We start from the raw sequence: 25,681 nt of genomic DNA, 5'->3' as shown, positions 1-25,681 counted from the left end.
AATCATTTTACATAGAGTAAACTTTCCAAATCCCATTAAACCACCAATATAGCATAACATCGAAAAACATCGGATGTTCAACCATGTGAAATACAATCATACTAGAATAATATGAATTCAAGATGAATTCATTTTTTATTTTTAACTGAAATTTAAAGTAGAATTGTCTTAACAAATAAAATCAAAATGGACTTATTTATTCTTCTTATTGAGCGGCGGATTATCACACGAATGCCTGTTATGACCAAGGCGTCCACATTTACCGCAAGCATTACTGCGTTTACCAATCATCAACTCCTGTAATGGCTTGTCCCTCTTCTTTTTTGGCCTCCCAGGGGGTCTCTTATAGATCGGTGGCATAACAGCTTCATCTGATATACTTGTAGGAACATTCCACTAGGTCTCATCGGGAAGAGGATCAACTGGCACATCATATGTGTTCACAACTGTTTCCGGCTTGAATAATTCCGAACAATATGCATCAGCAGTCAATTTTTTATTCTTCAATACTGCCCATGCATGAGAACACGGTATCTCGTCCAGTTGGAACATCCTGCAGCTGCAAGTTTTCTTCTTCAAATCGATTATGAAACTCCTCGGTCCATCATTCACTGTGTAAACATATTCAGTTGACGCTTCAACCTGAGAACCATTTAACCAATAAACAAGCATTAACCTGAGCAGTTTTACCATATTGGGAATATAGATAAATATATATTAGATATAGTAAAATATAGATTAAATTTTTGTGTTGCAAACAAAGATACCCTCATTCGTATTGATTTGTACTCGTTGATCGACAATATCTCTTAATACCGCCTCATCAGTGTTGTGAATGTGTAGGTACCATTTTTTCTATTTGTGCAATTCCATCTACCAAACATCTTCCTCACTTCTTCAAGGAAATAAAAAATATGTAACTCTCTTGCAGCAACCAGTTTTCCATTAATACATTCGGCTATATTCGAAGTCATTGTCCATCCTCTGTTAACAGGTGAATAAAGTTTAGACCATTTATCCCTTCCAGCATCTTCTAGGTATCGTTTTACCCGAATATCAACATTCTCAATCTTCTCCATCAATTTATCGAACTCGTTCTGGCTGTATGCCTTCGCTAGTGAATAAAATATAGGACTCAACACCTCACTGTTTGTTGTGTATTGCTTTGTCACATTTTTCCACAAATGCCATATACAAGCCAAATGAGGAACAGTAGGATACACCTTAGAAACTGCGTGTATTATGCTTTCATGTCTGTCGGACACGACACACATATTTTTCCTAACACCATAAGCTTGCTTGAATAGTTCAAAGAACCACGTCCAGGACTTATTATTCTCAGAATCTATCACACCATACGCTAGTGGTAGGATATTACCTACAAAAATCAGTATATATTTATAATATATTCAACACATATTTTAACTGAATTTGATCTCACACTATGTTTTTAGCAACATCATTTATAAAACAACAGTATATATTTACAATATATTCACCACATATTTACAGTGTATTTCAGCATAAATTATTCACAAATTAACACCAGCAATATATCCAGAGTATGTTTTTAGTAGCTTTATTTGCAAATCAATAACATATTGTTGTATTTATATAAAAAAAAAAACATTCATAGAATAGAATTACACATACCTGCTCCATCCAAAGTACTTGCCGACACAAATGTACCATTATACGTTGATTTAAGGTGTGCACCATCCACTACAACTATTGGTCTACAACACTCGAATCCCTTTATGAATGCTTTGAGTGCTACAAACAAATACATAAACTCATTTTCTGATTTATGCATTTTAACAAGCGATCCAGGATACGTTTTATCAAGGATGTATATATATATATATGCCGGCAATTTCTTGTATGAATCAGCTGGATCACCTCTGAAATCTTTTATAGCCTTCTCTAGCTCTCCATGCCATCATATAAGAAGCATCTACGCCGAATTCATTTTTAACATCGTCTATTATATCCCCAGGTGTGACCTTCCTTTTATGGTTAGTTATTTTCGCCTTGACAACCGCTTCTCCAATAAACCAACTTGTTGCTTGTCTTTGTGAATACACCTTGTCCTTCAACGGACATGTATGTTCGTCATCGAAAGATCTAACCCTGAACATTTCAGAATCCCCAATTCTCGACGCTCTGAACTTCCATTTACATTCCGGCGACCAACATGCCAGAGTATAGCTACATAATACAATGCAAATAGTACATATTGAATCAATTAAATACAGTAGAAATATACAAAAATATATCAGAAATATATTGCATCAAACATTTTTAAATTAACAGTGTGCTAAATAAGTTAACAAATCATCTCAATATAGTACAAATATAACAAAAATACATCTGCACTTTCAGTTACCAGAATACATTTAGAAAATCATACCTTATAGCATTCGATCTCTCTGTTTTGAAATTGAATCTTTCACGAATTGCGTATTTCGTCATCGCAATTTTCAAAGTTTCCTTATCCTGGTAAATTTGATCGACAAAACCTCCTTTCGCCTCCGGTTTCGAAATTACCAAATTGTTATCATTCCCAAACAAAACAACAGCCTTTCCTATAGAATCACAAACTTCCATACCATCCCGATTCTCGCTATATCCAATTTGCAGCACATCATCTCTAATAATACGATTACCAGTTGCATCATCCTCAACATCAAAATCATGAATACTAACGCACATTGGATACATCCCCAAAACTCTGTTTTCTCTCTTAAGCTCAACGTACACACGAACTCCCATATCGTTGTGTATTTCAATTGATTGAAAATCGCCTTCAACAGTATATTTTATTGAAATAGTTTTCCTGACAGTATCCACGCTTAATTGATTTGTAATTGTAGAAACTAACTCATCGTAATTGCAATTATCAATGAATACAACAACATCAATTTTGTAATTCACAAAATAGTTCTGATCGTTCCAAAAACCAGAATGACGGATCAACCCAGTTACGCTTGTCATTATCCTGTTGTTTTCGAATACAACAATGTGTTATATTCAATTTAGCTGAAACAATAATATTTTGAATCTATGAATCTGAGTTTTCGTATATTCAAAATTTCAGAAAAGACGAAAAAATAAAAAGTTTGGAGTGAAAACATTGTTACCTCAATTATGAACTCAACTTGAATTCGATATTTCAACAGATGAAATCAAATTTATATATTTGTCGTTCTAATCAAGCTCTGCTCACTGGTTTGATATTGTTATTTTTCAAAGATTTTTGATGAACTAGTTTTTGAACCTTTTTATTTTTGGTTAAAAATATGAATGTACTTTTTGAATTCAATTTTTTTGAATTTGTTAGCTGTTTGAATGCTATATGGAATCAGATATGGAATGGGAGGATATTTGCGTGAATCAAAGAACAATAAAACTGATTATAATTTAAATTGGAACAGATTTTGTTTCCATAAATATAGCACTTTCAGTTAGTCCAGCATTTGTATTTCCGCTATATTTATACTATATTTTAGTATACCCGTCTACTAGCTAAATATAGAGTCATCTAGCTACGAATTGTAAATATAAAACATGTAGTTATAGGTTGTTAGAAGGGGCTAAAAGGTAGTTGTTTGTGAAAATTTTACATAATTTAATCCCGTTCTCGCACGGGCCCAATATAACTAATTATAAACTTGGGCAATTTGCACGATTGACTGGTCTTTTAATTTTAGTCCCTCAATTCGCTGGTCTTTAATTTTTACCCCTCAATTCACTGGTCTTTAATTTTTGTCCTTCGCTTATAAAGGTGGCCGAAAATACGATACCCCGATCTGGGTTTGAAACCTAGAAGAGTAAAATATAATAATAATTTCACGAGGCATAGGTGCATATGAACCTAAGCCGGAGACGACAGACTTTGCCTTGTAAGCCAAACTTTTATTATGCCTTAAGGTACCGACAGACTTTTAGTTATGCCTTACGGCAAAGTCTGTCGCATAAGGCAGACTTTTGGCAAAAGTCGAAAAATTTTATTCTGTGTCTCATATGCCACGTCATAGTTGTGTGAGGCATTTAGCATTTGAAAAATGGACTTCTTGGGGCCAACCTGCCAAAGCAATCCAAAAATTGGAAGACCTTTTCCATGCCTCTTATCTTTTTCTCTGTTTTTTCCACTCTTCTTCTCCTCCCATGATTTCGTTCCTTCTTCTTCCTTCTATTTCTTTATAATTTATTTTTCTTCTTAACTATTTCTTTTTCTAGCTCTTTAAAAATGTGTTTTTCCTGATCCACTCTTATGTTTGAAAGAAATGAGATATTGTGAAATAGAGAAATTTATTCAAATCTGGAAAAGGAATGTAAATTTTAGAGATAAGAGAAAAAAGATTAAAAAAATGATGGTGCAAACTAAAAAATTGGTTTTTTCATAAAATTTGGGATTTTATCTCTTGATAAGGGAAAATTTAGGTTCAGCTATTTTAATTTAAGATATTTATTTTGTTTTCTTCTATTTTCCATTCAAATGAAGAATGATAAAAATAACAGTGAAAATTATAATTTACTGCTAAGTACTCCATCCAGGTCATAGTAGTCCCCTTTCGGCCTCTACCACACTCTTTAAGAAAATAGTATAACTCCTAAAAAAAATTAGGCATTTTGACTATTTTACACTTAATTAAATGGTACTCCCTCTGGTTAAAAAAGAGTGTTCACTTAGTCATTTGCATATCCCTTAAAAAAATATTAATTCCTAGATAAAAATAGGCGATTTGACTAAAATGCCCCTACTTAAATAAGTATTGAGATTTGATCACTTAACACTTAATAAGGACAAATTTGAAAAAGTAAGGTTAATTCTTTCTTGATTTGGTAAGTGCACACTCTTTTTGAACGAAAATATAAAGGCTAAGTGGACACTTGAAGTACCTATTTGATATAGTTTCTTGATTACATAAAATCACTTATCTAAATAGGGAAAATTTTGGAAGAAAATAATTAAGGCCTTCTTAATTATGTAAAAGGACATTTATTTTGGATCAAAATAAAAGAGTCAAAAAGACACTTATTATAAGCCGGGTATATCTGAGCAAGAGTAAACATCAAAAGTATCCTTCGTGTCATTTCTCCAACTCAGTGCACCGATACCATTGTATCCCGAGACGGATGTAGCTTTTTGATAACTGGTTCGTCTAAATTCAGCATTTTTATATGATAAGTATAAATTTATGTGTAAAAATCAACTAAAAAGTTACAATAAATATTAGATATAAACTCATAACTTTAAATATATAATGAGTTTAATTATAAGAATCTTAAAAAATGAACCCATATAATTTAAATTCTAAATACGCCTCCAAATATACCAAACATCAAATGGAGAAGATAAATATAAGCATGAATATAAAAAAAAATTGGATGAAATCAAAAAATCCATGACCAGAAATCTAATTAGAAAACCGTCACGGTTTAGTGCTTCCATTACGTTTGAAGAATAAACTGCCATGAAATTAAATAGACGAGGAGGGACGATGAGTGAAGAGAGGCTAAGGAGAAACAATAGCACCAATAATCTTTCATGAAAAAATAAAATACTTGTGCCAAGGAGTAAGAATGAAAGGGGTAATAGAAATGGGGCCCACACACTACTTTTTCAAAAAATAATCCCCTCACATGCCAAGTCATAATTGTGCCTCACCCACCATAAAACTTTTCGGCTTGGAGTCATTGATTGGTGGAATATTTGTGAATGGACTAAATTTCCCTTGGTCGTTCTCTCTTCACATTTCTATATAGTAACTAGATAGGTGTTGCCCGTGCTGCGCATGGGCTCAACATAATGAATCATTAAATATATTGATTCTACGTAACCAAATAATTCATTAAAATCATGGCGAGTCATTGAATTGTTTTGGTCTTCAAAGATGACTAAGCAATACAATTACTAAATGCATCAATCTCCAATCCAGCACTTAAGACAAGCTCCAAAGAGTTGGTATTCGTTGCTAGCCTCACTCTGCGTCCGTGTTGATATCTCTACTCCAGCTTGACACTGTAAAAGAAGAAAGATACCCAAAACAATATATATAAATGGTCTCAAATGGCAACGGATCCCAGGCTGACCAGATTGATTGCTATGTGTAATTTTATTTGTTATATTTCCTTAAGATTCATTGGCTACATTATAATAAAATCAGCAACATTGAATGTGCTGCTGTATGTTTATTATTTCCTTATAATTCAGGCTTAAGCAAAAGTTCATATATATAAACTGAAGCAAACCACATACTTCTAACCAAGCCGCATACTTTCAAGATACAGCTATAAATTAGTTTGAGTTTTGTTGATTAGCAATATAGAAGTATTCTCTTAATATATTTTAATTGTGTGAACATGCTATCTATAGATGTCATGTCATTACAGAAAAATGCAGAACCAATGAACCAAAAGCACAAATGTAGCTATTTGGTTATTCAAGCACAAGTCACTGGATAGGAGTTTGGTTGTTAAATCCAACGACACAAAGATGTTATAATACAAAAGGACATGAAAAAGATTTAAACAGAATTTATCAAATTAAGCGCCCGTTTGATTAATTGAATTATGATATACTTATAAGCTCTCTGTACAACAACTGGGACTAATGCGAGCTCGCATTGAATTATTCATCATACCGGAAAAATTTAACTCTGCTATTAGATCAATATCATCTCCCTCCAAAAGTTTCTCTTTTTTCATTTATCAACTGTCTATAAGTGGCAAGTAACAGAAGAGCTTCTCTTGATGGTACCTTCTCAATATTGCTCTTTTCTTCTATTTTAGGACTACAACAACCATGTAAAGAAAGATAGGAATCAATCCATGGATTATCTAAGCTTGCTTTTAGTAAGGAATATAAGCTTGAAGTTGTACCATATCAATGTCATGTTAAAAAACAAAGATGATGTTGATTACTGAAGGGCATAGAGTCTTGTAGAACTATAGGCCAATTGTTAGAAACCTAAAATATTTAGGACAGACTATTCTAAATGGGGTCTTCGGAGCAACCACTTGATGTTATAGAAAAGCAAGAAATGAAGTCTAACTAAGACCACAAGGTTCAAATAACAACATTTTATATCAAGAATACTCACCACTAATCAACCTAAGCAAGGAAATCAATAAAAAAGCTTATTACATGAACTGCAGATTGTATGAAATTTCAATTTTCTTTTAGAGGAAAGTACCATATTATCTATGAGTATCCCCAGAGTTCCCACATATAAACAAAGATGCATTATTTATAGAATATATAACAACAGAACATACCCAGTTTAATTCCACAAGTGGGGTCTGGCGAGGGTAGGATGTACGCAGATCTTACCTCTACTTTTGCGGGTAGAGAGGCTGTTTATTGATAGAATATAATGTACCAAATCAAGTGTACGGTGAAATACATATGCTACGTTAGTAGTTTCGTTCGACTCTACAATTCAGATGCATCATGCACTAAAAAACGAAAACAATAGGGAAAAAAAGATCCTTTAACAGCAATATAATACACTAAAATTGACAATTCTTTGATCAAACATCCCAAAAAACTAAAATAACAAAACGATTAAGATCAGCTAAGAGAAGTTAAGAGAAGAAGAATGTTTTAGAAGAACGCATAATTGTTTTACCTTGCCCAAAGTTGAAACTTCAACATAGTCAAGTACTTTCCTCCCGCAAAGTTATGTATTGCTTAATTCCAGCTTCTCCAGAGATGAAGAGCTATGGAGGAAATGAAAGAAAAAACACACACAATAATTATGAGCTAAACTGAATCACAAATCATAAGGAGATTTTAAATACTGATCCACAACAAAAACTCAGAATTATATCTGAAAATACTCTCTAAAACATCTTGATAACCCCTTTTGTTTCTTCATATGTCAGATAGGATTACAACAATAATCAGTTTCACCTAAAAGTTTAGTCTTTCCTTCAAAAGCCATGATATTCAGCCACAAAAATGAAAAACCTGAACAGAAATTGAAAAGCAAAAAAAAAAAAAAAAAAAGAACAGAAGATGATAGGGAAAAAGAAACAGAAGATTCAGGCAAAAATTTAAGAGGAGTATACCTGAACTTGTAAGTTTTAACACCAATTGAAATTTCCTTCAACAGCCATGAAATTCAGTTTACGCAAAAACTCAAAAGGTTGATATCTGAACAGATAGCTGATTGAGCAGCTTAACATTCTCTCCCTTTTTTTTTTTTTTTGAGTATCAAACTGCTAAAGCAAGTAATGCAAAATCGGATAATAAATGTAAGTGCAAAAAATTGTATCATAGATGAGCATCAAGAAGGATACGGTGAGTCGCTAGTTTTCCTGAACAAAATAGGCCTTTTCTAGTTTTTTTACGTTTTTTACTAAAATTAAAACTGATCCCAGATACAGTCGTTTCCTACTATGATCTGTATAGATTCCCTCTTAACTAATTTCGATATTACTAATACCTGCATAACTCTAACCAGCTACCATACAACCCCTAAAAGAAGAAAAAGAACAAAGTCAGAGAATAAGAGGAAAAAAGAGTACACGTAGGCAAATTTCAAAGGAGTTATACCTCAAAAAATTTTGATTAGCATTGTAAAATTTCCACGTGTCATACCGACCTCAGAAACAAAATAAAAATTTCAAGGAGGTTATATTTCTAAATTACAAGATAATCGGCCTTCGACTTAACAATAAATTAAAATGGTGGAACCAAAAATACCGAAATCCTTTATACAAAAGAGAGAAGTAGAAGGGGTTATACCTCAGTATATTCCCGTTCCGCCGTCTGAAACTCCAAGAACGCTCACAGTTTGCAGTTTGAGGATTTTCTCCCAGAAATCCCTTTGAGGACTAATTTCAAACTCAGAAACCATGAAATCCTAAATTTAAAATGATTTAACGGGGAGAAAAAGGAAAGCATGTTTCAGAAGATGTTGCTAAAAGGATGAAGAATAATTAACCTGAAGAGTATCAAATCAGTGCGAGACTCTAAAGTTTTGACTTTGATTTGGTTGTGTCAGATCCCAGTGATCCTAATACAACACAGTTAGGTGGAAGAACTTCTCTTAGAGCTATTACATTTACCAGCATTATAATAACTTTGAGAGAACTGATAAGTTGTCAAATGGATTACCACACATCTATCCCTCAGAACAGAGAGATGAAAGGTTGTATTATTCCATCTTCGTTATTCATCTCATGAGTGACATCAACAAATACTCTATATAGAAAAGTTGTGAGCTGAAAAGAAAAAGTCTGTACATCGAATAATATGACTAAATGAGCAACCTCCAACCTGCATTAGCGAAAAGCAACTGAGGGCATACTATACAAAACTCTTTAGACAAACTCAAGCTTAACCTTGTAATAATATTGCCAAAGTATTCTTCACCATAACTACAAAAAGAAAATGCTTTACTGATGTTATAAGATATGCCTCCTTCTTCTAAGCATAAATGGCAATTTGTTGACATGTTAATTTCTGGTTTCACCTCTTTCATACAATGGTACAACTCTGCTTTGGAAGTTTATAACAAACAACTATATGATGGAGAGGTGGCATGAATATAGTTATCACTTTACTATATACAATAATTGTCCAGAAAATTACACATTTCCTCTATTAAAGATATGAATTATTAGAATATGTTTTAGCAGTTCTCTGTTATTTCCTCTACCAATGAGCTGTCAAAAAGATGAGCAAGCATTCTCGAAGATGAAAATACCATCATACGCAATCTAACAAACATATCACGAATGAGTTCATTGCACCTATCAGATTGAACAACTCTTGCTAACACATCCATTAAATTCCTTATCAAGAACAAAATAAGGAAGGGGCAAATACTCACCAGAACCCAAAAATAATCAAAGACCGTAGATTAAACAGAATCGAAGTAGCCTGCTACACAGTTCTACGTATGGAGTACAAAACATTACCTGTTGGCGGCAACTTATTGAGTATATCCTTTCACCATCATCCATGACTCCACCGCCCTTGCTTTCGGCATCTGCATATTGTTATTACCATATCTCTAAAAAAAAAAATACAAGTTGACAGATAGAAACCAAATTAGACTAAAACAATAAAATGAAACAGAAAAATTGAGTGGAAGAACACAACCAAACTAAGATTGAAAGGGAAGAACAACAAAAGAGAGAAGTACAAGACAATGGCTGAGAGAAAATTCTAGATAGCAGCTGATGCGGTGGCTGAATTTATGATTATGTATGCGCTGGCTATAGGATTAGAGCCACATTGAATAAACAAAACATGAAAGGGCCAAAATACCCTTGAGGCATGTGATCCTGCCTACCGCTCCCGTGCTTCTATATAGTAGAAAAATTTTGCACGACGAATCGTCAGTCTATTATTATAATTCGCCTTATACGAGTAAAATGAACTTAGAGTTTTACTTCATGGACCATATCAATATCTTGTGTGTATATTAGAACGAATTATACTTTTAAATATTTTATGTGATCTGTTGTGTGTATATATTAGAATCAATTAGTCTGTTAAATATATTCCGTGACCCTCTATTAATTACTATGTAATTAATTTTATCGATCTGTATTAAATCAATAATTTTATATAATCATGTAAAAATATACACACAACGAATGTGAAAATATACACACAATGGAGAGTCGTAATGTCACGTTCCAAACCCGATCCTGGACCTAATATGCATCCGATGCTATGAACAACACCGGAAGTACTTTATTTAATTAGCGAAATTTAATCCTTCCTGTTAAACAAACTATATTAATAAATGTAAAACAGGTCATTTATAATTGAGAGAAAGCAGAATCATACTTAGAGATAATTGAGCGGAAGTCTAATCAAAATACTTAGTTGTAAAACGTGGCAAAATGCCTCAACGAGTCATACGAGACACCAACACACTACCCACAATCGGACAACTATCTATGGAGCTTCTAAGATAATAAGTAAATGTCTAACTCATTGGGACGCAGCCCGAAAAAACTGAAATAAATAAGTAATGATAGAATGGTGCCCCACAAACAATCATGTGGGCTCACCGAAAAGTCTAAAAGTAGCAAGTTCTCCTAAATCGTAGGTGTATCACGAACCTGCTCCTCAACATTACCTAACACACCATCAAAAACAACAATTGTATGCCTTAATACTGGGTACTCAGTGAGTGTCTCCGGGACAATAATTAATAGCAAAATATATGAGTAATAAGTATAATTGAAACAACATTGAGAAACGGTTTAGAACACATGATAACATCTCACGAATATCTAGTATAAGCTAATGATAATGAAGTAATCACTTTGAATGAGTAAGTCATTCTCGTTACCTTCGGTTCTTCCAAAACAATTCGAAATCCAGAAATAAAACCGTTCACCAAACTCAAAGAAACCGTAAATCACTTTCAATCCATTATGCCATTTATCAATATTAAGTCTTCCATTTGTGAACTTAAGATCATCATTAAATCACTCACGATCAATCGCAATCATGCCAACACAGGCCACATCAATAACACGAAGGGACAACCACTTAAGGTTCCCTAAAATAGCATAGAAGCACCACATTGGGGTTGATTACCCTCGATGACTATCCTTTCTCCCGAATAGCTAGGCAAAACCACATCGGGGTTATGAACCCTTGATGACCACTCTTCCTATTGATGGCTAGGAAAAGACCACACCAGGTTTATTGACCCTCGATATCCACTCTTCTTCCTGAATGGCTAGGTAAACCCCACTAGGATCCATAGTGACTACCCTTCCTCCCGAGTAGCTAGGACAAACACAATAATATAAACCATGGCATATCAACCGAATCACAATTCATTGCATGGAAGCCGAATCTTAAATCACAACATAATAGTCAAATTGTTCATTATTAATTATGTTCATCATCTCGTTAATAGGGTATATCAACTCATTAACTGATTTAGAAATCAATTTCATATCATTATTCAATTTCAATTCAATGAAACTCATTCATAGGGCAAACCACATGAAATATCCAAGCTTTCTGAAATCAAGTTTAATCATCCTTTATGGGGTAATCCATGTTCAAAGATTAAAGCTTTATATTTTAATTCTAATCATCCTTCAATAAGGGAAAAATCATGTACACACACACACATATATATATAATACACGCAAGGTTTAATGCGGGCTTGTCCCTCACACATAAACCTTGTCAAAGAATCACTTTAAACATTTGAAAAAAATATGTTCGAAAAAGAGACATACCTCAAATCCCGCTAAAACAATACCAACGGAATTTTCAAGGTTCAACAATCACTCTACTGTCATACCCCATTTAAACCGGGTCAAATCGGAGTACAACATATTGGTGATTCCTATTTTGTTTATTTTAAGGAGTCGCCACCTAATTATTTTAATGGTGAATTAGGGCACCTAATTATTAACTAAGGTAAAGTTAACTAAACCTCCATTAATGGTCTGCTTAATTTATGATTCTAGGTAAGGGTTCTTGATTATCCTAAAGGGAAGGGGTTAGGCATCCTTTAGAATCCGTTAACTATGGTTAATCGGTCAAACTTAGGTTAATATCGGAAAAATATAATAAGTAATATTTTATAAGTGATTGTAAGAAAAGATATCTCATAAAATGCATATACGTAATTAAAAAAGTGAAACTTTGCAAAATAGATAATATAATGCGTTTCGAAACTTGCATAAGAAAATATTTTTTTTTTAAAGGGGCAAAGATCATTCTTATAAATCATACATCTTAGCATCATTTTATTTTAATAAAATAGTTCCACCGCAACTTACGTAAATTTTAAAGAAGGAACTGCATATGAATAATAGCTTTTAAAAGAAGACTTAGCAAATTTGAATTTTAGATAAAAATTATATTATATGAATATGGTGATGTAGAAAAAATCTAGACTTATTTTTATGAATAGGATGCAAAAGGAAGTGAGTTTTCTTTCTCTTTTTTTATTAACTTTATTTAACTATATTCGGCTAAAAAAATGTATAATTGGATAAATCTTGAAAAATTGTTTATAGAATATACTTGAGTTCATATTTGCGTATTAGTGACATTTTTAAATTTCTAAGATAGTAAGAATAAATCATGATTCCTTTAGCTCAAAATATGTAGTCATGCTATTTTGAAAATCAATTATTCTAATAAAACAAATATTATAGATACTATAAATAATTTTAACATAAAAAAAAGGGAATGAAACCTATGGGACTAATTGTTAGTTTCTCTTTTAAATTAACAACCCATCATACTAAACTAACCCACTAATTCCGCTAAGGTTCATTCTAGCTAAGAAAACAAACAAAGTAAAGTATTAGTTGTACAATACAAATTAAATGCACAAAATAAGGAGCAAATATAATTAAATGGGCTCATCCCATTTTCTAGGACTGCTGCGATCTGTCTGCTATTGGGCTTCGGCCCAGTAAATTTTTTTATATATTGCTGCGGATGGGCTGATGGGGGATGACTCGAGGAGATTACGTTAGGCTTTTAGCCCAACACCGAATGCGAAGAAGACGAGTCCCTCGGACTCGTACGCGATGGTCATGCATAAAAACGAAAGAAAAGGATTAGTACGTAATCAATGAATAAGGTTAAACATATAATATGTAAACTCAAAACAGATCAGTAGATTATGTATACACTATGTATATTTGAGTATATTTCGTGTATACACATTCATAAGGATACTTAGAAGGTTAATATCGGAAAGCTTTTGCCCCCGTCTTCCCGATGTTGCACAAGTTCCAAGGGATTTCATGAATCCCAGGCATGGCTAACACCGGGGAGGGTTCAAGATTGATCCATAATGACCAACTAACCCCCCTATCAATGTGCTAACCACAATATACTTATAATATATATTTATATACATACTTCAACTGAAATATGCTTGCAACAACGCACAGAATTTAAACAAAACCAAACTGATAATAAACTATATGCGGGACCTGCTAATATATGTTTTACTCACATGAAGATGCACATAATATAGACTGAGTATATTCACGATATTCAATCATTTAAAGAATTTAAATAAGGCATTTTGCATATATAGCACGTGCAGAGCTTAAAATAAGGTGTGCTGGCAACACACAACACACACTAAGTCTAATTACGGCAGATTTTCCAGTTCCCATTGTTGACACCCAATTTTGTCCCTCCTTTATTTAATTTACTCGGTTTTCTAAATTTACTGACGAGCTAAATACTTTATTTTACAATATTTTATTGCCACTACTACTAATATCATTACTTTTATTCTTGACATTACAAGTATCACTTTACTAACAAATTTTAGATGATTTTGTCATCATTTCATTTTTTTGAGTTTGGACTCGTTAAATTAATTACAAGACAACATTTTATAAAATATCTATTTTTTTTTACATATTAATTATTTATTGTCTTTACATAATATATATTATACCAGTTATTAAATTAGAAGCCCGAAAATAATTAAAATAGCGAAGGAAGGATCAATATTTTTTAGCCAAATTAATGGCCCAAGATACAAATACAATATCATTTTCATACCCAAATGATTAGGCCACATCTTTAATACTTAACCCACATTTTCAACCCACATTTAAATTAATAGGCCAGCCCAAACGGACCAGTCCATTCTTTTGACCCGACCCGGCCCAACATACTAATACCCTAACCTCTTTCTCTTTCTCTTTTTCTCCCTCATTTCCGCCTCCTTCATGATCTTCATCTCCTCCTTCCTCTCTCCTCACACCCTTTCCACTCCTTCTCTCTCCCACGCTCTTCACCTGCTCCTCACGTTCCTTCTGTCCCCCACGCCGTCGCACACTATTCTCTCTCATACGCTCCCCCTCTCGTCACTCTATAAAGAGGGAGGGAGATCGAACAGAGGGGGGATCGGTTTTTTTTGGGTTTATGAGAAAAAATCGGGTGAAACAGAGATCAAACAAAAGAAAAAAAAAGACTTTCATTTTCTGCCATTACTTTTAATCTTGATTTTTGCCCAAATTTCGTTTGGTTTCGGGTTCAATCATTATCTGCATCTTGAGGTCATTCGAAAAAATCAAACCAAACCTCTTTTTAAAAGAATATTCTGTACTATCGGGATGTTGATTGGAAAGATTTTTGAGCTCTGAGTTCGTCGCGTTCGGAGACGTAGATTCGTGATCATCGACACCCCATTTCACTGTACTAACACAAGGTAATATTTGATTTGTTAGAAACCATGTTTTAGGATATTATATTTTTAGCTTATATGGAAATGTGTTGTTTGGCCTTGACGACATGCCGACGTGTTTCGTTTATTCTAAGATTCATAACCATTTGAAGATGTCTAGCTTGTGTTGATTAAATCTAATTCAGTGAGGTTGTCTTAAGATATACTGTTAGCGTGTCAATTCTTGGTTTTAGAATCTGTGTAGGTGAGCCCGGTCCCTTATTTTAGTCTCATGTTTTTTTTTCCTTAGTTGTTATTAGAATGCAAAATCTGCATCTGTTTATTGTCTCGTTATTAACAGTATTGTCTGTAATAGAAATCATACTATTAATGGAAATAATCTCGTTTTGATGTGCACAAAAACTCAGTTAAGGCATCAGAATCTTTTGTGCTTTCCCTTGTTGTGAAATGAACTACTATAGTTTGTTACAACAGATAATCTAACACAAGTTCAATACAATTTGCTACATACAATGATCTGGCTAGCTCGTATGGATTCAGGTAGTAGAAAATGGTTAGGGGGCAGTATATGATTGGTTCTGAGTTTGTTTTAAGTGTTGATAGTTCAGCTCTGTTTGTTTGTGCTTAAATGCCCGAGTGCTGTTTATCAGTTTAAGCATGTCAAAAAAATGTAATGTTTTACTCTTTAGTGAATAATTTGATCCCCATTGTGTCGCTTGAATAAATACTAGCACATTACTAGCAGTCCTAAGGCTGTGTGTGGCCATTACTTTCTATGTTTCAAGCTGGTTTATATTCTTAAGGTGTTTGTAGTTTATCCACCTATGTACAATGTACTTTATCAATTATTGAAAGCATGCTTAGCAAAGATCCTCCACATTTTGTGTTTTGAAAGTTTTGTTTGATCTGTTAACCTCTGTCTAAAATACGATTTAATGATAAATATATTTTCATAAGTTTGGATGAAAGATCTATACATGTTGGCCTATGGTTAAAGTGCAAATGTCTCCTTTAAGCCAAGAAGAAATTTGTTGCTGTTGAAGCCAAATACATTTTCTTGTGGTCAGCTTGCCCCCAAAATCTCCAGGAAACATATATGTTGTTTGGACCTGCTACTAGTAAACATGATTTTCCCTTTTCCATTTAGACTGTTTGTATTCAATTCAGATCGAGATGACTGTCCTGCTACCTGCTTGTTGTGATCAACTCTTTGTGTTAAATTAGGGTTGGATCTGTTTCCACATTCATCTATCCTTTGTTTGTCCAAATGATGGAATTAAGGATGAATTAAAATAGGGATGTTATCATGCTTATATGCTAGAAGAGTCAGAATATTCCTCATCCCTGTTTGAAACTTAGTCATATCATGCATTTTTTTTTTCTTTTCTTTTCTTCTTTTCCTGTTTTAGTTTAGCTCTGTCCTACAATTTATGGTATTTGATCCAGTGTTCCTTTTGTTTGCTGTCCTGAACAAGAGGATTTGATTGCTTCAATTCCCTTTGGGATTTGACTGTACCTATGTGTGGAACTTGAGAAAATTTGACCATTTACACATCATGTGTATATCATTGCCTCTGGTTGTTGTTCCTTTCCCTTTCCCCTGCCTATTTTTTTAAAATCTGCAACGATGATGTCACTTTAATCATGGTTCATAGATTTTGCTTTCTGTTTTTTGCCTAGGAACTAAAGAAGTAATTGGCCTTTTCTTCAATTTTGAATGAGAAGTTTGTTGTAGTATCTGTTATTTGACAGAACGTTAACATGTGTTTCCTCTGAATCTTATTTTACTTTAAGCCCTTATCCTTAATTCAACTAATCTTAAGATTTTCTAATGCCAAAAGTAGTTTTTTTTTTATTAGTCTGAAAGATTTGATCCATATTCCACTTTTATGCATGTCTAAAAACTCCTTTGGAAGAATTGGTTTCTAATAATATTGAACATGAAACAACTTACACTCTTTTTTTCTTCAATCCCTTTCTTTAACATGACAAGATGAAGAATTTTCCTCACTTGCTAATTAAATGTGGCATTGGTAGTGGTTCACTCTTATTCTTTCCAGTTAAGATGCTCTTCTTAAAGTGTCTATATACTAGGTTCAAGCTTGCGCCTTCCTTTACTTTGATAGAATTCATTTGCTGTGGCAATTTTCAAGACAAACTAACTTAACGGATTGATAATTCATTTCTGTCATCATTCTGCCATCTTCAGTTTTTCTGTTTTCTATGTCTTTTTGATGTTTTAAGTGTTTGGCTTTGTGTTCTGTTTCGGTCGGATTTTTCGTTCAGTTAGCTTGATTGAATTTTTGAATGTTTAACGTTGCTCGGATTCTGGATTTTTTTTAGTTTTGGTTGTGCTACATCCTCATTGAAGAATTAAGTTTTAAGCCCAAATTGTGCTATGTGTTTTAAGGTTGGAATGTTGTTATATGACTGTCATTTAGCCTTAGAGTAAGGTTAAAGGAAAGTTTTGAGTTTGTTAATAGTTTCTGGGGACTGATTTAGGCCAAACAGTGGCTGCCTTCACTGCTTCTCTGTTAACTGAAGATGTACCTGAGGTTTCCCTTTTCTTTTCCCTCTCTGAAGACTGGCTGAAAAGCATAAAATGATACCAGTCTTCCTTTCCCTGCTGTTGTAGAAGCCATTGAACATTTGTTGAATTTCCAAAAATAATTGTAAGAGTATCGGCCAAGTAATTATTGATCTCTCTATTGCTTAGTATTGTATTGTGTTTTGTTGGCTTCCATATGAACATGTATACAGGAGATATACTTAAATATACATAGTATATACACAATCTGCTACTTCATTTTTCGTTATATTTCGCATGTTTGAACTCGTTTATTGTTCGTGTATTAATCCTTTCTTTTCATTTTATGCATGGCATCTCGCATATGAGTCCAAGCGACTCATCATCTCCTTCCGCATTTTGGCGTTGGGCTAAAGCCCAACACAACTCCTCTCGAGTCAGCCCCATACAGGAACAGTCCGTAGCGGCCATATAAGGGAGTTTACCGGGCTGAAGCCCGATAACGTGAACAGTCCGCAGCAATTGGGCCTTAATAAATGGGCTAGATCCATTTAACCTTTTCTCTCTTCCTTATTTTTATGGTTGTGTATTTATTTGCCTTGTATGACTATCATTTTATTTTTTGCCTTACTAGATTAAATAAACCTTAGTGACATTAAGGGTTTTAGTTTAATAATGAGTAGTTAATTCCACAAGTCACATTCACTTCTATTTATATTCTAAACTACTTATATAGTATCTATAACATTTATTTGGAGCAATTTTTAAATAGCATGACTATATATTTGAGTTAAAAAGAATCAACATTTACTCTTTTTATCTTAGAACGCTTGAAATACACCTTTGTTAAAACATTAATATTAATCTTACAATAACTTTACAAATACATTTTAATTTGCTAGTTGGCGCAACTCCTATTCGGAATATATATGAATATATTCATTCTGTTTCTTTCGGTTTATTTATAATTAAACTCTTTTTATTAAATCACTACATTTTTTACAAGTATTATTTTAAACAACACTATTATTACTTTCGTCTTAAAACCTTAACAACATTTATAAGTCGTATTTCAAAATAGCATTAAAAGTACTCTTTTATACAAATTATTATCTTCTACAAATTCTATTTTAAACAACATTCTTATCTGTAATTTTAGCTATATTTACAAAACTACTTTCTTTTTCTAGAATACTATATTTACACTTAGCCTAATTAAATTTTAGTCCGGTCGGTTAACCATTGTTAATGGGTCTTAAAGGATGCCTAATACCTTCCCTTTAGACTAATTGAACCCTTACCTAGAATCTTAAGTTTCGCAGATCTTAAACAGAGTTAACTTTAAACATGACTTTAATAAACTTTAGGTGTCCTAATTCACCGTAAATAATTAGGTGGCGACTCCTTAAAAACAACAAAAACAGGAATCTCCAATATGTCGTACTTCTACTTTAACCCAGTTAAAATGGGGTATGACACCCATTTTCCACATTGACAAAGCAAAATACTAATGACTATAGCAAGATATCATCACTGCCAGTAACTTGCAATTTTACTCAACTAAAACTACAATGGCATCTTTTAACCCCACGCAAGTCACAAATTCACACATCGTGCTAGGCAGTGGTAATACAGAAAAAAAATTCTGATTGCAAGCCAGATTTTATGCCACCAGTTTGCTATTTTAACTGTTATTCAGAAAGAGAAAGAAATCTGAAGCTTAAAATGTGTTTGAGAAGAAGTCTTTCAAGTCAAGGTTGGCTATTCTTTAAGATTTAAAACGGTCAGAACATAATAGATAGCAAAACAAACAATTTAAACCCCAAGTCATTTATACATTGGCATGTCCTAAGCTAATCTCACAACATAATAGAAAAGGAACTAACATGTTCATCATGCCCTCATTTCAATTATGGCAGCCTTCAATGACATGCCCTTATTTGATTTACAAATGCATCAAAACAAGACACAGAACACGCATATGTGACAAAAGAGACCATGCTATCATTTAAACTCAACTTCTTAAACTTTATCCAAAGCATTAACAAAACTGAATTAATGCATGAATATGCTTGACTGGGCTAGTTCACTCACACAGGGTACAAATTGGATAAGCAGCTGTTTGGCTAACCGAATTGAACTAACACTTAAGTACACCTAAGTAAGCTAGCTATCATGCTTGGCTTGTTTAATTTGACATGAACATGCTTACAAAGACCAACATATAAGTAGCTTGAACTAAAAAAAGAACCAAACAGACTGAACAATGCACAGTTAACAGGCTGAGCTTTCATGTTTAAAATATACAGATTAAACTAACACAAGTGTGTTGTATCAGCTAAGCTAAACTAGCATAGAAACATGAATAGCTTGAATAAAACATCATGATTAAGCTAACATAAATATGCTTATCCAGACCAAACTAATGTATTAGCAGATTAAGGCGAATCAGGTTAGGTTGAACATGCTCAGTTTAAGCAAGCCTAATCAAATACTTAACAATATATATTAAAACTAACACAAGCATGCTAGACAAACTGAATTTACTGTCGTAGACATAAATTTCACAAGATAGCATATCACATAACCGACAGATCTAAACAATCAAATTAAACTGACATGCATAAACATTACTTAATTACCAGCAAATATCTTCGATTACACTAACATACTAGATTGCCTAAATCAGGAAAATACACCAGGATACACACAGGCCCCTAGTTAAGCCAACTAATTAACATGCTCTAATAACCAACTAACACATAATAACTCAAGCAAAACACATAAAAAAAATACAAAAAAATAGAAAGGGAAGGAAAATTACGCACCTTCTTCAGGTGCAGCGAACTGGGTTTTGAGTCTCCATTCTACACTCGGATTTTGGAATAACAGCGGAATAAAGGAGAATAAACGACTCAATATTTCAAATGAACACCCAGGAGTATAAAGACTGAAGAATGTTTGTATTTTTTAGAGGGGTGAAGGCGGCTAAAAAAAGAACTCTTTCTTTAGGGAATTTTTTGCGACTCCAGAACCTCCTCAAATAACTCAAGAAAGGATTATATATAGGAAACGTCTAGGGTTTTTTCTAGGGTTCAAAGATTGGGCGGGATTTCTGGTCGAAAATCTTTTCAAATCAAAGACGTTGGGAAGTCTTTCTTTCTGTCGTCAATCAGAAAACCCAGAAGAAGAAGACAAAAATCCATTAAAATTTGTACTCGAAAATCAAAGGAACGGATAAAAGAGACGGATTTTGAATTCACAAATGGCCAAAACCCATTAAGGTGATTTCAGATCGAAGGAAAAAGCCAAAGAAAACAGAGAGAGGAACTCGCCTCTTCAACCTTGACCAGGATGATGGAAGGTACAAGGCATTAGTTTTCATTCCCGAATCGGCCATGCATGGACTAGGGAAGGCGAAATGGGTCTGCGACTTCACCATTTTTGTGAGGAGAGAGAGAGAGCATGTGAAGAGAGAGGAGCGGGGGGGGGGGGGGGGGGGGACGAAGAAGAGATGAAAACCTAATGGTTCATTTTGTTGAGGGACTCGGGTCGGGTCACCGGGTTTAAGAGGTTGATGGACTGGGTCATTAATGGTAGTGGGCTGAGTGAATTAAAAATATGGGCCGGCCGGGTTGCTGATTTAAAAATATGGGCTGGTCCGAAAAATGCTTATAAGTTGATTGGGGAGGATGGGCTAAAAATATATTTACTTCTTGTGCTATTTTGGGCTTCTAAATTTGCATAAAAGATCTATTTTAATTAAAAATATTACCTATTATAAAAGTATGTATTTATCAGTGCTCGGATAAAAAATAAAATTATATGACGTCGTAATGGTCGTGCGATAATATCAGTAAATAAACGCTATTATTTAACTACGCAACATAAATGCGATGCGTGTGCATAAGGTGGTAAAAATGCTGAAATGATTATAATGCAAATTATAATAATAATGGTAATAATGATAATAAAATAATAATGATAATAATAATAATAATAATAATAATAATAATAATAATAATAATAATAATAGTGGTAGTAGTAACGGTAATAAAATAAAAATAATAACAACAGTGACTACAATAGGATAATGAAACACCGGTATTAATAAAAGCTAATAATTGTAGTAAAGTATAAATAATTATTTTTAAAGTTGTCAAAAATACTAGAAGCGTAAATAGATATTTTGGAGGAAGGCGGGACAAAATTGGGTGTCAACATCTACAGTAGATTTAGACGATAAAGGTTAGAACTTTAATCGCTTCTATGAGTTTTCCTTCAATTTCGGAAACTAGGGCTTTTTCTAATCTTTAAATCTTGTTCTTGAATCCCCCTATGGATTTTTATTGCTTCCAATACCCTACACTATTCCAAATCCTCTAAATAATTTCAGTAAGTATAAAAGAACATACCTTTAAGAAGTTTCCCAATGTCTCCTTCAATTTCTCTTTCTTCTGTTTTCAAGAAACTACGGGTTTGAAGGATGAACTAGTGTTAATTTGATGTTATATTGATGTTGTAATGATGAGAATTGATCAAGATCGTAACTTATATGTTTTGGGGAAGCCTTAGGATTGTTTTCTCTAAAAAAGCTGGCCAAAACGAAGTGGGGAAAGGTTTTATGAAGTTAGGCTTTTATAAAATTCGCGAAAAATCCCTTCATTGATAAAATAGCCTGGCGCGGAGCGTGGGGAGTCGCGGCCCACGCCGTACACGGTATATTTTTCAACGGTGTCAAAATTTTGAGTTTTTTTGGAAATTTGGCCTGGCACGCCGTGCCCCAAGACGCGCAGGGCGCCGCGCACGCCTTGCTTTCCACTACACTGACGACTTTCAGTAAATGGGTATAACTTCTAGAACAAAGCTCTGTTTGAGCTCCGCTATATATGGTTAGAAAGGTATTTAAAATCCCTACAAATTTCATTAAAAAAAATTCCGAAATTCTCAACTTATTTTTACATAATTGGCCTATAAGTCAGACATACCGAAACATAGACGAATTTAAGAACTCTTACGAACTTCATTACTTGGTTTGACTTCTAAAATGACTATCTTGTACCCAATTTCACCCTGAAGGGATTCACATAAATAAATTTCTATATTAACACCAATTAAACACATTCACACTAAACCTGGATTCACCGAGTGTTACATTATCTCACACCCCCATCCTTTCCCTCCCCTTCGGGATCATTTGTCCCCGAATGAAAGTCATGGCCTAAGATCTTCACTAAGCCTCAAATTTCTCAGAATCTCTAGAGTTCTCTTACAAGACAATCTATCTTCAAGGGCCACATAAATACTAACCACCCAAATAAATGAAATGGTCCTCACAAATATCCCCACAACCAAATCATTTGAGCTAGAACACAAAAGAAAGAATTCACACTTCAACCTATACCTTCGCAAGGATTCAATAACAGGAAAGTTCAACAAATACCTGTAATAGGAAATAGGTGAGGGTATCTCTTATTCATGTCCTCCTCTACTTCCCAAGTTGCTTCTTCAGTATTATGATTTCGCCACAGGACTTTCACTAAAGCCACATCTTTTGTCCTCAACCTTCTAACTTGTCGATCTAAGATCTGAACTGGTTCTTCTTCATAAGACAACCCTTCGTTGATTTCAATCTCTTCATGAGATAAGACATGAGAATGATCGGGTTTATGAAATCTCAACATTGAAATGTGAAACACAGGATGGATAATGGCCATCTCAGATGGTAACTTCAACTTCTAAGCCACCTTTCTAATTATCTTAACAATCTCATAAGGGCCAATAAAACGATGGCTAAGCTTACCCTTTATACCAAACCTTATCACTTCATTCATTGGTGACACTTTGAAGAAGACCTTGCCACCAACAGCAAACTCTAGCTCGTGGCGCCTCATATCTGTATAAGACTTTTGTCGACTCTAAACTGCCTTGAGTCGTTGCACTGAGTCAGAGCCCAACAAATCTAAACCACCCAATAGGATATCTACAACGCCTCCCATAATGTGTTTCATACGGAGCCATCTGAATACTCGTTTGATAACTATTGTTGGACACAAATTCCACAAAAGGTATATGTTCATCCCAATTACCTCCAAAATCAATTGCACATGCTCGTAACATGTCTTCAAGAGTTTTTATATTTCTCTCTACCTATCTGTCTATCTGAGGATAAAAAACAATGCTCAAGTTCACTCGAGCTCCCAAACCTTTTTGGAATGATTTCCAGAAATGAGTCGTGAATTGCGTACATCTGTCAGTTATGATGGATGTCGGAACCCTATGCAATCTAACTATTTCCTTAAAATATAACTTGGCATAATGCGCCACAGTATTTGTTATTGTCACCGGAAGAAAATGAGGAGACTTGGTGAGTCTATCCACGATCACCCAAATAGAATCGAACTTGGCCCTCGTGCGGGGTAAACCCACGACAAAGTCCATATTAACCATCTCCCACTTCCATTGGGGAATCTCAATATTTTGAGCCAAACAACCAAGCCTTTGATGTTCAGCTTTCACCTGTTGGCAGTTCAAACACTTAGCTACAAAGTTAGAGATATCGACCTTCATGCTCTTCCACCAATAGTGTTGCTTTAAATCTTTATACATCTTGGTGGATCCCGAATGCACAGTGTATTTAGAGCTATGCGCTTCCACTATCAACTCTTGTCAGAGACCATCAACATCAGGGACACATAAGTGCCCATGAAATCTTAAAACATCTTCATCCGCTCCGACGGTGAATGAAGATTACTCACCCCTTTCCACTCCATCTCACAGTTTCACCAGAAGTCCATCTTTATATTGCTTGGACTTAATTCTTTCCACAATATCAGACCGTGCTTGCGGGATTCCCACTAACTCCCCATCCTCAGTTTCATTGAGTTGAACTCCAAGTCTAGCAAGTCTTTGAATTTCCCTGCCTATCGGCATATCCTGAGCATGCAAATATGCTAACGTACCCATAGACTTCAGGCTAAAAGCATCAGCAGCAACATTCACTTTACCAGGATGATTCAAGATGTTCAAGTCGTAATCTTTAAACAACTCTAACCATCTCCTCTGTCGGAGATTTAACTCTTTCTGTTTGAAGATATATTGCAAGCTCTTGTGATTAGTGAAGACATCACAATGCTCTCCGTATAAGTAATGACGCCAAATCTTTAAAGCAAAAACCACATCAGCTAATTCCAAATCATGGTTCAAATAATTCTTCTCATGTTTCTTCAACTGTCATGAAGCGTACGCAATCACCTTTCCATTTTGCACCAACACGCAACCTAACCCAATTCTGGAAGCATCACAATAGAATACATAGCCACCAGACTCTGAAGGTAGAGTCAGACAGGAGCCGAAGTCAACCTTGCCTTAAGCTCTTGAAAGATCTTTTCACAAGCTTCCGGCCATTGGAACTTAGCAGTCTTTTGAGTTAGGTTCGTCAGTGGTGCGGCTATAGATGAGAAACCTTCCACGAACTTCTGGTCATAACTTTCCAAACCCAAGAAGTTATGAATACCCGTCGCACTTGTGGGTCTCAGCCAGTCCTTAACAGACGAAATTTTCTGAGGATCAACCTTAACACCCTCGTTAGGCATCACATGGCCCAAGAAAAGCCAGAGGGTTTAGCCAGAAGTCACACTTAGGAAATTTTGCATAAATGTTGTTCTCCTCAAGTGCCTTCAAGGTTATTCTCAACAGGGGTGGATCTACAGTGTCGAGTGTGGGTTCTCGGGAACCCACACCCGACACTAACTTTTGTCGAGATTGTATATTTATATAGAAAAATTGTTAAAGTGATATAGAATTCCTCCTAGAACCCCCTACCGAAACGAGCAGACAGCTCCGTGGCGAAATGGAACACAGTTAAGAATTTGCTCCATTGTTAGGCAAGCGTTCAGACCTCGTTGGCCTCGCCTAAGTTCTTTTCTATTTTTTTTTTTGTTTTCTACAAATTAAAACACTACACCAGCCGAATGAAAACCCC

The 25,681-nt window shown here is 34.4% G+C and overlaps 1 protein-coding gene and 1 long non-coding RNA gene across 9 annotated transcripts; both read right to left on the bottom strand.

Annotated features, from left to right (window-relative positions):
- Window positions 1-5,810: 5,810 nt before the first annotated feature.
- LOC132630238 (uncharacterized) lies at window positions 5,811-10,427 on the bottom strand. Of its 8 annotated transcripts, XR_009578556.1 has the most exons (4): window positions 9,128-10,232; window positions 8,955-9,026; window positions 7,635-8,873; window positions 5,811-6,025 (listed from the first exon to the last, which is right to left on the bottom strand). It is a non-coding gene; the product is annotated as an uncharacterized LOC132630238 (long non-coding RNA). The 8 variants fall into 8 exon arrangements; XR_009578555.1 differs by having other exon boundaries at window positions 7,635-7,725; window positions 8,077-10,245; XR_009578551.1 differs by having other exon boundaries at window positions 7,635-9,289; window positions 9,934-10,235.
- Window positions 10,428-24,471: 14,044 nt separating this feature from the next.
- LOC132627378 (uncharacterized) lies at window positions 24,472-25,292 on the bottom strand. Its single transcript, XM_060342695.1, has 2 exons — window positions 25,065-25,292; window positions 24,472-24,759 (listed from the first exon to the last, which is right to left on the bottom strand). The coding sequence occupies exons 1-2, from the start codon at window positions 25,290-25,292 to the stop codon at window positions 24,472-24,474; spliced, it is 516 nt and encodes a 171-aa protein (XP_060198678.1).
- Between the last annotated feature and the right edge of the window lie 389 nt (window positions 25,293-25,681).

The sequence above is a fragment of the Lycium barbarum genome, chromosome 1 (genome assembly GCF_019175385.1).
Source record: "Lycium barbarum isolate Lr01 chromosome 1, ASM1917538v2, whole genome shotgun sequence".
NCBI classification, from domain to species: Eukaryota; Viridiplantae; Streptophyta; class Magnoliopsida; order Solanales; family Solanaceae; genus Lycium; species Lycium barbarum.
This window is presented reverse-complemented; position numbering and strand designations above follow the sequence as displayed.

What these genes read in the sequence shown, in the direction of transcription:
- LOC132627378 (XM_060342695.1), bottom strand. Translation starts at nt 25,292, where the DNA reads ATGCCTAACGAGGGTGTTAAGGTTGATCCTCAGAAAATTTCGTCTGTT. An exon ending in AGATCTTTCAAGAGCTTAAG is followed by an intron (nt 24,760 to 25,064) that starts GCAAGGTTGACT and finishes AATCTCCGACAG; the next exon opens with AGGAGATGGTTAGAGTTGTT.